The sequence below is a fragment of the Nerophis ophidion genome, linkage group LG12 (assembly GCF_033978795.1).
Source record: "Nerophis ophidion isolate RoL-2023_Sa linkage group LG12, RoL_Noph_v1.0, whole genome shotgun sequence".
NCBI classification, from domain to species: Eukaryota; Metazoa; Chordata; class Actinopteri; order Syngnathiformes; family Syngnathidae; genus Nerophis; species Nerophis ophidion.
The window spans coordinates 9,826,400-9,838,246 of NC_084622.1; the positions used below are offsets into that span (position 1 = coordinate 9,826,400).

General features: G+C 38.8%; 1 protein-coding gene across 1 annotated transcript in view; it reads right to left on the bottom strand.

The window, feature by feature from the left end:
• Window positions 1–10,482, bottom strand: part of hgfb (hepatocyte growth factor b) — a 100,693-nt gene extending 90,211 nt beyond the window's left edge. Inside the window, exon 1 of the mRNA XM_061916787.1 lies at window positions 10,325–10,482. Within this exon, the coding sequence (XP_061772771.1) occupies window positions 10,325–10,373 (49 nt within the window). The 5' untranslated portion in view covers window positions 10,374–10,482. The remainder of the gene's footprint in view (window positions 1–10,324) is intronic.
• Window positions 10,483–11,847: the final 1,365 nt, after the last annotated feature.

Consider the following 11,847-nt stretch of genomic DNA (forward strand, 5'->3'; position numbering starts at 1 on the left):
AGTATCTAAGTTACAATTAAACCAGTGTGGGTGGCACTGAGAGCAGGTGGGTAAAGTGTCTTGCCCAAGGACACAATGGCATTGACTAGGATGGCGGAAGCGGGGATCAAACCTACAACCATCAAGTTGCTGACAGGGCCACTCTACAAACCGAGCTATACCACCCTGAACTTAGGGTGCTCAGCCAAATCACCACAAAACCAGTTTCTTCTATTTCTTGTCCGGCGCCCTTGTTTTTGTTCCACCTCCTGTCTGCCTCCTCCTCTTATTGGCAATCAGGAAACATTTGTCCCTGGTTGCCAATTGGGAGGGGATGTGTTTCTTAACCATAGATGTAATTAGGGCTGGGGGATATATCGTTATACTCGATATATCACGGGTTTGACTCTGTGCGATATAGAAAATGACTCTATCGTGATATTCGAGTATACGTTCTCACGCAGTTGCTTTTAGTTACGGGCATTACACTGCATGCGTTTCCCACTCTTTCTTGTCTCTCCGTCTCAACGAGACTTAAAACAAGCGCACATTCTTACATACTACACGTGAGCAACGTCTTAGCTCCCACGGAGCAGACAGGTAGGGACATGGTAACGTTGGCTGTGATGCTAATGGTGCGGTGCGAGTGGTAATACGAGACAAAGAAGGTGCGGAACAGGTAACAAATGGAGGACGAATTAATTCCCAAGAAAAACAGCGGTGGTTTGGCTCTAAGCGGGAATATGTTGAACATTTATGCGGCAAAAGCGTTACTACAAATAAAGCTACCGCAAATGGTTACTCAATTTTCATAATTCCCTAACCCCTACGTGTCAAAGTCAAGGCCCGGGGGCCAGATCCAGCCCGCGAATGAATGTACCGCGGCCCCCGGGATGATACTTGATTAGTTATTAGAACCGGCCCGCAGTGTTGGCGCTGGAATTTTTTCAAAACGGGGTCCCGGGAAACCCATCAAGTCATCAAAATGGGGTCCCACAGTAAAATTTTTCGGGGGGTCCTACTTTTTTGTAGGCGTTTTGAATACAAATGATACACGTGTGCATTATCCTTTTGTATCTCACATTCTATATTGTGTTTTGGAAAAAAAAAGTTGCCATAAACGTTACTTAAATAATAATTACAAAAACAACGAGTAATACAAAAGAAAACACATGTTTATGCACAAAAAGTAGCACCACTGCTAATGTAGCATCATTTGAAAAGTCACCCGCTAGAGAACGAAGAGTGCTTGAAACTCCGCATGTCAACATCTCCGTTTGGTGCCACACCAACAAAATGTCGAGGCAACCATTTCCACATCAACACCGTATGAAAAAAATAGTCAACAACTTGTTTTAAAATGTCTCTGACAATCTTGCCTTTTCTGTTTTTGGAAATGACATGAATGTTTGTGTCACTGCTTAATAACTGTTTAATAAATACAGTTAGTTTTGACTTAGTTGCATGGAAGTTTAAAGGTAGCATACATTAATGCAGTATGAAGAAGAATGTTTTAATGTAGACACATAGAATCATCGTACTGCTGTGATTATATGTAGCAAGTGTTTATTCAAGGCTACGGCAAAATATCGGGATATTTATCTTGTATCGTGACATGGCCTAAAAATATCGAGATATTAATAAAACGCCCAGCCCGAGTTTTAATACACGTTTCCACCACTTGTGGCAGTAATGGCAATCTCAAACAAACAGAGGAAGTATGGCGCGGAAATCATATACATGTTTATTATGTGCAAACAAACTGACTTAAGTGGTGAAGCTGTGTTTTTATTTTGCACTTTAATTTTAATGACACTTTAGTTAGGAAGTGTGGCGAAAGATGTTGTCAGCGCTGCCTGCAGGAGCAAAGGTCCCTGCCTCTGTCCATTATGCTGAGGACAGCGCACCATCAGTGCTGACGGCGAGACACAGCCGGCAGGTGATTCGATTTCGCAGGTGGTACGTGTTAATCTAATCATCTGTTGTCTTTAACAGTAAGCGGCCGGGGGTAGGGAGAGAGAAAAGATACGGACTCGGCTGAAAAGTCGTGTCCTGCTGGAGAGAGAGAACTTTGGGAAAGCAATTGATCATTAAAAACTTTGCGAAAACTGCAGGCTTGGCTCTTGTGGGAACGCCAGCAAGCGACTTCCACAGGAATCATATTTATTTTTAATTGAATTTGTTTAAGCACAACATCATTGCTTGTCAATTATTTTTTGTCAGTTAATTATGAGTCATTCTTATGCAGTATTTTTGATTACTATGGATTTTTCCAATCAGCCTGACCTAAGCCTAAGGTTTATGTTTGACAATGTTGTAAACGAAGTAGGGTTGGATATAATTAATGAATACGATTAAAATCAAGAGTAAGATTACTAATTCAGTGTTAATATTCAAGGGGGCCCCTTTGTCTCCTAATAGGTGCCATTTTGGGGTCCTTATACAGACACCATAAAAATACCCTTATATTGAAGCACAGTACGTCTGACTATGGTAGCCGTAATGCTAAACAAAACAATGCATGCTTAAATGTCCTATATTCTCAATGGAACATTTGACGTTTTGGTGTTGTTTACTGGCGTCATCTTGCAGTTGACACGTATCTCTTATGTGTGACTGCCATCTACTGGTCACAGTTATCATTACACCATGTACCAAATAAAATACCTTTGAAGTCGGTATGCCTATCCATAATTATTCCGTATATTAGGCATACCAAGTTATAAGGCGCATTAAAGGGGTCATACTATGATTCTGTTCTATATTTGAAATACTTCCTTGTGGGCTACATAACATGAAATGGTAGTTCTTTGGTCAAAATGTTGCATGGATTATGTCTTACAGACACTATTATAATACTTGTATTTTGAAGCACAGTACGTCTGACTATGGTAGCTGTAACGCCGCAACAATCCATCAAGCGGTGTGACTTTGTAGCTTACCAAAGTTGTACTAAAACATTTTTAAGCACTGTGTGTAATGTTCTCTATTCTCAATGGAACATTTTTAAGTTTCGGTGTTGTTTACTGGCGTCTTCCTGCAGTTTACATGTATCTCTTATGTGTGACTGCCATCTACTGTTCACAGTTATCATTACACCATGAACCAAATAAAATACCTTCGAAGTCGGTAAGCATATCCATAATCATTCCGTATATTAGGCATACGGAGTTATAAGGCGCATTAAAGGGGTCATACTATGATTCTGTTCTATATTTAAAAGACTTCCTTGTGGGCTTCATAACATGAAATGGTGGTTCTTTGGTCAAAATGTTGCATAGATTATGTTTTGCAGACACCATCATAATACTTGTATTTTGAAGCACAGTACGTCTGACTATGGTAGCCGTAATGCTGCAACAATCCATCAAGCGGTGCGACTTTGTAGCTTACCAAAGATGTACTAAAACATTTTTAAGCACCCTGTGTAATGTTCTATATTCTCAATGGAACATTTTTAAGTTTTGGTGTTGTTTACTGGCGTCATCTTGCAGTTGACACGTATATCTTATGAGTGACTGCCATGTACTGGCCACAGTTATCATTACGCCGTGTACCAAATAAAATACCTTCGAGGTCGGTAAGCATATCCATAATTATTCCGTATATTAGGCATACCGAGTTATAAGGCGCATTAAAGGGGTCATACTATGATTCTGTTCTATATTCAAAAAAGAGTTCCTTGTGGGCTACATAACATGAAATGGTGGTTCTTTGGTCAAAATGTTTTGCATAGATTATGTTTTACAGATGCCACAATAATACCCGTATGGTGAAGAACGGTACGTCTGATGGTAGCTGTAATGCCGAAACAATTCATCAAGCGGTGCGACTTTGTAGCTCACCAAATTCTCAATGGAACATTTGAAGTTTTGGTGTTGTTTACTGACGTCATCTTGCAGTCTACATGTATCTCTTATGTGTGACTGCCATCTACTGATCACAGGTAATTTTTTATTTTATTTTTATTTTTTTTGTCTGATCACAGGTATAATCACACCGCGTACCAAATAAAATAGCTGCGAGGTCAGTAAGCACGTCATGAATTATTTCGTAAATGTAGCCCACTACCGAGGAGCGGGTCTATTCAGGTCTATTTTCAAACAAAAGGCCCACTAGATTATAAGACGCATTAAAGGAATCATATTATGATTTTTTTCCTACATTTTCAAACGCTTCCTTGTGGCCTGCATAACATGAAGTGGTGGTTCTTTGGTCAAAATGTTGAATAGATCATGGTTCATAGACCGTCTTCAGACTTTTTGGTTTAGTTTCAAAATGCTTCGAAAGACATGCCATACATGACTTGCGGTGTGTGTCTCAACCCGGGATGCATAGACGGCATTAAATAAGTATTTTTCTTTAGAGGAAACACCAGCAGGTAACACAAAACACACATTATACAGCAAGTACAGTTGGAAAGTGCACAAACAGTAAACACATGTTAAGCTTAAAGCAAATAAAGGAAAACGGTTCAACCCTGTCCTCTATATCAGGGGTTCTTAACCCTTTTGACCTTATGGCACAGCTTCCTCACTACAAAGGTGTGTTTCCCTTGAGAAAAATTACTTCTTCAATGCACTTGCCTACCGTCTCTGCAACCCGGGTCCAGACACACACTATAAGTCATTGACAATTTGATTGTTGGATATGTGTGTTACATGTACGGCATGTCTTTCAAAGCATTTTAGAGCAGACACATAGCATACAGTACTGTATTCAATTATAGAGTTAGAGTTATTAGACTAGAATAGAATAGAATAGAATAGAATAGAATAGAATAGAATAGAATAGATCTTTATTGTCATTGCACAAGTACAACAGGATTTAATTTTTCGGTACAGTCCCGCTAAGAGCAGACATACGTTACAGGAGAGGGAGGGCAGTAAAAAAATATCAGTCTAAGGCTAAAACCTCAGGAGGGGTTCAGGCTGAGTCCAAGGAAAAAAACCTCACATAACATGGCACACATTTAGACATGAGACGTATATCACACCAACTTACAACAGAGGGAGGGGTGGTTTTGAGCAGACCCGCTGCCGCTGTATAGCGCTGCTAGCCATCCACAGCCCCAGAGGAATTAAGCGGTGGTGAAGGCGTTGATTTCAAGGCTGGGGGGATCACGTGTGCATATATGCCCAATTAACTGGGGAGAGATGATGAATGTTTTTGTATGGACTGAGGCTGATTTTAAAGTTTGACTACAGGTGTTGTTATTAGAGTTATACCTAAGCAGAGAGCAGACTTTTACTGGTAAATCCTGAGGCGGTGGTGTTTGCATGTACATCTACAACTGGTGAAGCAATGGGAAGATAGTCCCATGTCACTGCTCTCCCGATGTAGAACTATTATCTATAAAATGCAGGCCATTTAGATTACCCCGGGAATTCAGTGCTGCAGTGTACATCCTCCCAGTGCTAACACCAAATAAGCTTTGAATGCTTTGTAGAGCTCCATCAATGAACTGCAATCTACACATCCAGAGGGAGTTTTCATCATGGCAGGGGACTTTAACCGAGCTTACATGAAAACCGCGTTCCCCCATTTCCATCAATATGTGAATTTTGCAACCAGGGGTGGAAGCATGGTGCACAGGAATATTATACACGCATTTAAAGCTGCACCCACCCCGCCTCGGCGAAAATGGAGTAACTGGCTGGAATATAAAGACAATATAACATACATCCATAAACGTGGATGCATATGCAAAAGTGTAAAAAATGTTTATCTTTACAGTAATCAATTTATTTATATCTGCACCTTATTGCTCTTTTATCCTGCACTACCATAAGCTAATGCAAGGAAATTTCGTTCTTAGCTCTACTGTAAAGTTCAAATTTAAAAGACAATAAAAAAGGAAGTCTAATGAAACGCCTGACGAGTAGACCTATATGTTGTTGTAAATGACATCATCTAATAGGAAGAGAACCCGGAGCCCCAAGGGAAGCACGTTTATTACAACAAATAAAGCTACCGCAAATGGTTACTCAATTTTCATAATTCCCTAACCCTTACTTGTCAAAGTCAAGGCCCGGCCCCTATTAGAACCGGCCCGCAGGCCACAGCCGCCTGCTGCTGTTTTGCACGCGCCAATACACCAGAGTTGGCGCTAGGAAATTTTTAAAACAAGGTCCCGTGAAACCCATCAAGTCATCAAAATGGGGTCCCACAGTACATTTTTAAGGGGGGGGGGGGGGGGGGGGAAGTCCCACTTTTTTTTAAGCGTTTTTGAAAACAAATGATACATGTGTGCATTATCCTTTTATATCTCACATTCTATATTGTGTTTTGGAAAAAAAAAAGTTGCCATTGACGTTACTTATTAATAATTAAAAAAAACAACAACAAGTAATAAAAATACAACTAATTTTGTGCACTTTCTTCTCTCATTCGTTGCATTTTTTATTCACAATTTTATTGTCATATTTTTCTAATGTCTTTGTTCTATTTTTGGCCAAAGTATGACAAGGAAAATCCGAAATTGTCGTTATTATTTTTTTTAGCATTTAAGTACCACCTTAAAACTTATTTGTATACTCTAGCCTTTAAATAGACCTCCTTTTTAGACCAGTTGATCTGCCGCTTCTTTTCTTTTTCTCCTCTGTTCCCCCGCCCCCCCTTGTGGAGAGGGTCTGGTCCGATGACCATGGATGAAGTACTGGCTGTTCAGAGTCGGGACCCAGGATGGACCGCTCGTCGGGACCCAGGATGGACCGCTCGTCGGGACCCAGGATGGGGGGGGGGGGTTGCCCACATATGAGGTCCTCTCCAAGGTTCCTGGCGTCCCACTGGGTGTGAGTTCTCCTTGCCCACTGGGTGTGAGTTTTCCTTGCCCTTATGTGGGTTCTTCCGAGGATGTCATAGTCGTAGTGGTTTGAACTGTCCTTTGAGACATTTGTGATTTAGGGCTATATAAATAAACATTGATTGATTGATTGATAGTTTTAATGCCGTAATTTTTAATAGTGCACATATTTTCCTCCGTGCGGCCCCTGAGCTAAAAAATGAGTTTGACACCCCCGACTCATATGTCAATAATGATAATAACACTGCGGTGCGGTGGTGAATTGTCCGGGGTGTACCCCGCCTTCCGCCCGATTATAGCTGAGTGCCCCCCGCGACCCCAATAAGGGCATAAGCGGTAGAAAAATGGATGGATGGATGGATGGATACAAAAGAAAACACATTTTTATGCACTTTCTTCTCTCATTCATTGCTTTCCGGTGTCTTTTATTTACATTTTTATTGTCATATTTTCTGAATGTGTTTGTTCTATTTTCAACCAAAGTAAGACAAGGAAAACAATCCGAAGTTGTCTTTATTTATTTTATTTAGTTTTAATGCAATCATTTCAATAGTGCACATATTTTACCCTGTGCGGCCCCTGAGCAGTGAGGCGGCGACTTGTCTGGAGTGTACGCCGCCTTCACCTCGAATGCAGTTGAGATAGGCTACAGCAGGGGTCACCAACGCGGTGCCCGCGGGCACAAGGTTGCCCGTAAGGAGCAGATGAGCCGCCCGCTGGCCTGTTCTAAAAATAGCTCAAATAACAGCACTTACCAGTGAGCTGCCTAAAAAATTGTTTAATTTTATTTATTTACTAGCAAGCTGGTTTCGCTTTGCTCGACATTTTTAATTCTTAGAGAGACAATACTCAAATAGAATTTGTAAATCCAAGAAAATATTTTCAAGACTTGGTCTTCAGTTGATTAAATAAATTCATTTATTTTTTTTACTTTGCTTCTAATTAACTTTCAGAAAGACAATTTTAGAGAAAAAATTACAACCTTAAAAATTATTTTAGGATTTTTAAACACATATACATTTTTACCTTTTAAATTCCTTCCTCTTCTTTCCTGACAATTTAAATCAATGTTCAAGTATTTTTTTTTTAATATTGTAAAGAATAATAAATCAATTTTAATTCCATTCTTCACTTTAGCATCTGTTTTTTCGTCGAAGATTATTTGTGAAATATTACTTCAAACTTATTATGATTAAAATTCAAAACAAATATTCTGGCAAATCTAGAAAATCTGTAGAATCAAATTCAAATCTCATTTCAAAGTCTTTTGAATTTCTTTTAAAAAGTTTTTTCTGGAAAATCTAGATGAAATAATGATTTGTCTTTGTTAGAAATATAGCTTGGTCCAATTTGTTATATATTCTAACAAAGTGCAGATTGGATTTTAACCTATTTAAAACATGTCATCAAAATTCTAGAATTAATCTTAATCAGGAAAAATTACTAATGATGTTCCATAAATTATTTTTTTAATTTTTTCAAAAATATTTGAATTAGCTAGTTTTTCTCTTCATTTTTTCCGGTTGAATCTTAAAGAGTCAAAATTGAAGATAAACTATGTTTCAAAATTTAATTTTCATTTTTCCTTTTTTTTCTCCTCTTTTAAACCGTTCAGTTAAGTGTTTTTTTCATAATTTATTCTCTACAAAAACATTCCGTAAAAGGGAAAAAAAATGTACGACGGAATGACAGACAGAAATACCAATTTTTTTCTATGAATATATATATATTTATTTATTAAAGGTAAATTGAGAAAATTGGCTATTTCTGGCAATTTATTTAAGTGTGTATCAAACTGGTAGCCCTTCTCATTAATCAGTACCCAAGAATTAGCTATTGGTTTCAAAAATGTTGGTGACCCCTGGGCTACAGCAACCCCCTGCGCGACCACCAAAACGGACACGCGGTAGGAAATGGATGGACACATTCGGTATGGGTTCATAAACAGTTTGGGTTATCAACCTTTAGAACTACTGCTTGCCAAATAGTGAGACAGGCTTGGATGTAGCAGAAAAAAACAGTATAGTAAGAGTAGCTTGAACTTGCCAAATAATGAGCCAACTATTTTATTATTTATATACCGTGGGGCAAAAAAGTATTTAGTCAGCCACCGATTGTGCAAGTTCTCCAACTTAAAATGATGACAGAGGACTGTAATTTTCATCATAGGTACACTTCAACTGTGAGAGACAGAATGTGGAGAAAAATCCAGGAATTCACATTGTAGGAATTTTAAAGAATTTATTTGTATATTATGGTGGAAAATAAGTATTTGGTCAACCATTCAAAGCTCTCAGTGATGGAAGGAGGTTTTGGCTCAAAATCTCACGATACATGGCCCCATTCATTCTTTCCTTAACACGGATCAATCTTCCTGTCCCCTTAGCAGAAAAACAGCCCCAAAGCATGATGTTTCCACCCCCATGCTTCACAGTAGTTATGGTGTTCTTGGGATGCAACTCAGTATTCTTCTTCCTCCAAACATGACGAGTTGAGTTTATACCAAAATGGATACATGGATGATACAGCAGAGGATTGGGAGAATGTCATGTGGTCAAATGAAACCAAAATAGAACTTTCTGGTATTAACTCAACTCGTCGTGTTTGGAGGAAGAAGAATACTGAGTTGCATCCCAAGAACACCATAACTACTGTGAAGCATGGGGGTGGAAACATCATGCTTTGGGGCTGTTTTTCTGCTAAGGGGACAGGACGATTGATCCGTGTTAAGGAAAGAATGAATGGGGCCATGTATCGTGAGATTTTGAGCCAAAACCTCCTTCCATCAATGGTTGACCAAATACTTATTTTCCACCATAATTTACGCATAAATTCTTTAAAATTCCTACAATGTGAATTCCTGGATTTTTTTTCACATTCTGTCTTTCACAGTTGAAGTGTACCTATGATGAAAATGACAGACCTCTGTCATCATTCTAAGTGGGAGAACTTGCACAATCGGTGGCTGACTAAATACTTTTTTCCCCCCACTGTAAGTCACGAGTGACTCATTTCTCAACTCCCTTTATGCAAAGTGGAGACCACAAAGTGCTGCATGATGACATTGAATGCAACATTATTTGCATTTTATGAACACCTATTAATTTCAAACACTTTGTTAGTTTCCAAAGCTGCAGTGTGAGCCTGGATACTCCTCCCTGCATGGTTACTAAAATGACTCAGCAGGAACTCATATGATGCATGTCATATATCACTGCAGACAGGAGGCCCCCACGCTCACGCAGGACGCGGGGTGACGCATTGAAATCCGTGCAATGACACCAAACGCGGCCGTGAGCCAGCTGCTGATTGCGCATGCGGGTGGATAAAGTCGCAGTGGGTCAAACTCATGCAACATCCACTCAAGTGTAAACCCCACGTGTCGTGCGTGTATTTTCTATATAAAAATAATAATAATAATAAATAAAAAAAAGTGCAATAATCCCGCACGCAGTGTGCAAATGTCGCCCTGTGCGCATCAGCCGCGTGCGTCATAGCGCGGGTGCCAAAAAACAAAAAGAGAACCAAACTGTTGCTTACCGGGACAGGACAGGATGAAGAGTGTCGGTAAGAGTTTGTAAATCCACATCTCGACAACAAGAAGGAGAGGAGTCCAAAAAAAGAAGAAGAAGAAGAACCGGGCAGAGAGATGTTGCTTTCCAGCACTGCGTGCGCAGAGGATGCGTCTCCTCCAAGTACTTCCCCGCCTCGATCCCACCCCCCCTTTGCATACCCCCCCCCCCTCCCGTGGATGTCATTGCCCACTCTGTGGTGAGGTTATTTTTTTTTTTTTTTTGCAATAACAAAACCAATTGGCGTGTTTGTGTTCAATTCCTGAAAACGCAGGGCTTGCGATTTCAATTTCAACACACATTCTTAAACTGGGCAAATATTTTTACTTGGGGGCCACATTGAGAGAAAAAAAATGCGTCTGAGGGGCCAATGTGTATGTGTGTATAAATGATATAAACACATTCAGCATGAATTTTTTTTTTTTTTTTTACGGAATTGGACACCCAAAATGTACATGAAAATAAAGAAAGTGGGATTTACAATATTATCTATGAACAATAAAACACTGAATATTAACTAAGTGTGTAAGTAAGTACATTTTATTTATAAATTGCTTTTCACAGATAAAATCACAATGCACTGTACAAAAACATCAATTAAGTAAGTTAACAATTCAATGAAAATAAGAGGGGCAACATCATACAAATGATACAAAGTGGATTAAAAATGGTGGTTAGAAGGTGTTTTAACTACATTTCAACATCTCATTTCATCCTACTGCAGAGCTGGGCTAATGTTTTGTCTCGGGGGCCACATTGAGAGAGAAAAATGCGTCTGAGGGGCCAATGTGTATGTGTGTATAAATGATATAAACACATTCCGCATGAATTTTAATTTCTTTTACGGAATTGGACATCCAAAATGTACATGAAAATAAAGAAAGTGGGATTTACAATATTATCTATGAACAATAAAACACTGAATATTAACTAAGTATGTAAGTAAGTACATTTTATTTATAAAGTGCTTTTCACGGATAAAATCACAATGCACTGTACAAAACATCAATTAAGTAAGTTAACAATTCAATGAAAATAAGAGGGGCAACATCATAAAAATGATACAAAGTGGATTAAAAATGGTGGTTAAAAGGTGTTTTAACTACATTTCAACATCTCATTTCATCCTACTGCAGAGCTGGGCTATTGTTTTGTCTCGGGGGCCACGTTGAGAGAGAAAAATGCGTCTGAGGGGCCAATGTGTATGTGTGTATAAATGATATAAACACATTCAGCATGAATTTTAATTTTTTTTATGGAATTGGACACCCAAAATATACATGAAAATAAACAAAGTGGGAGTTACAATATTATCTATGAACAATAAAACACTGAATATTAACTAAGTATGTAAGTAAGTACATTTTATTTATAAATTGCTTTTCACAGATAAAATCACAATGCACTGTACAAAAACATAAATTAAGTAAGTTAACAATTCAATGAAAATAAGAGGGGCAACATCATAAAAATGATACAAAGTGGATTCAA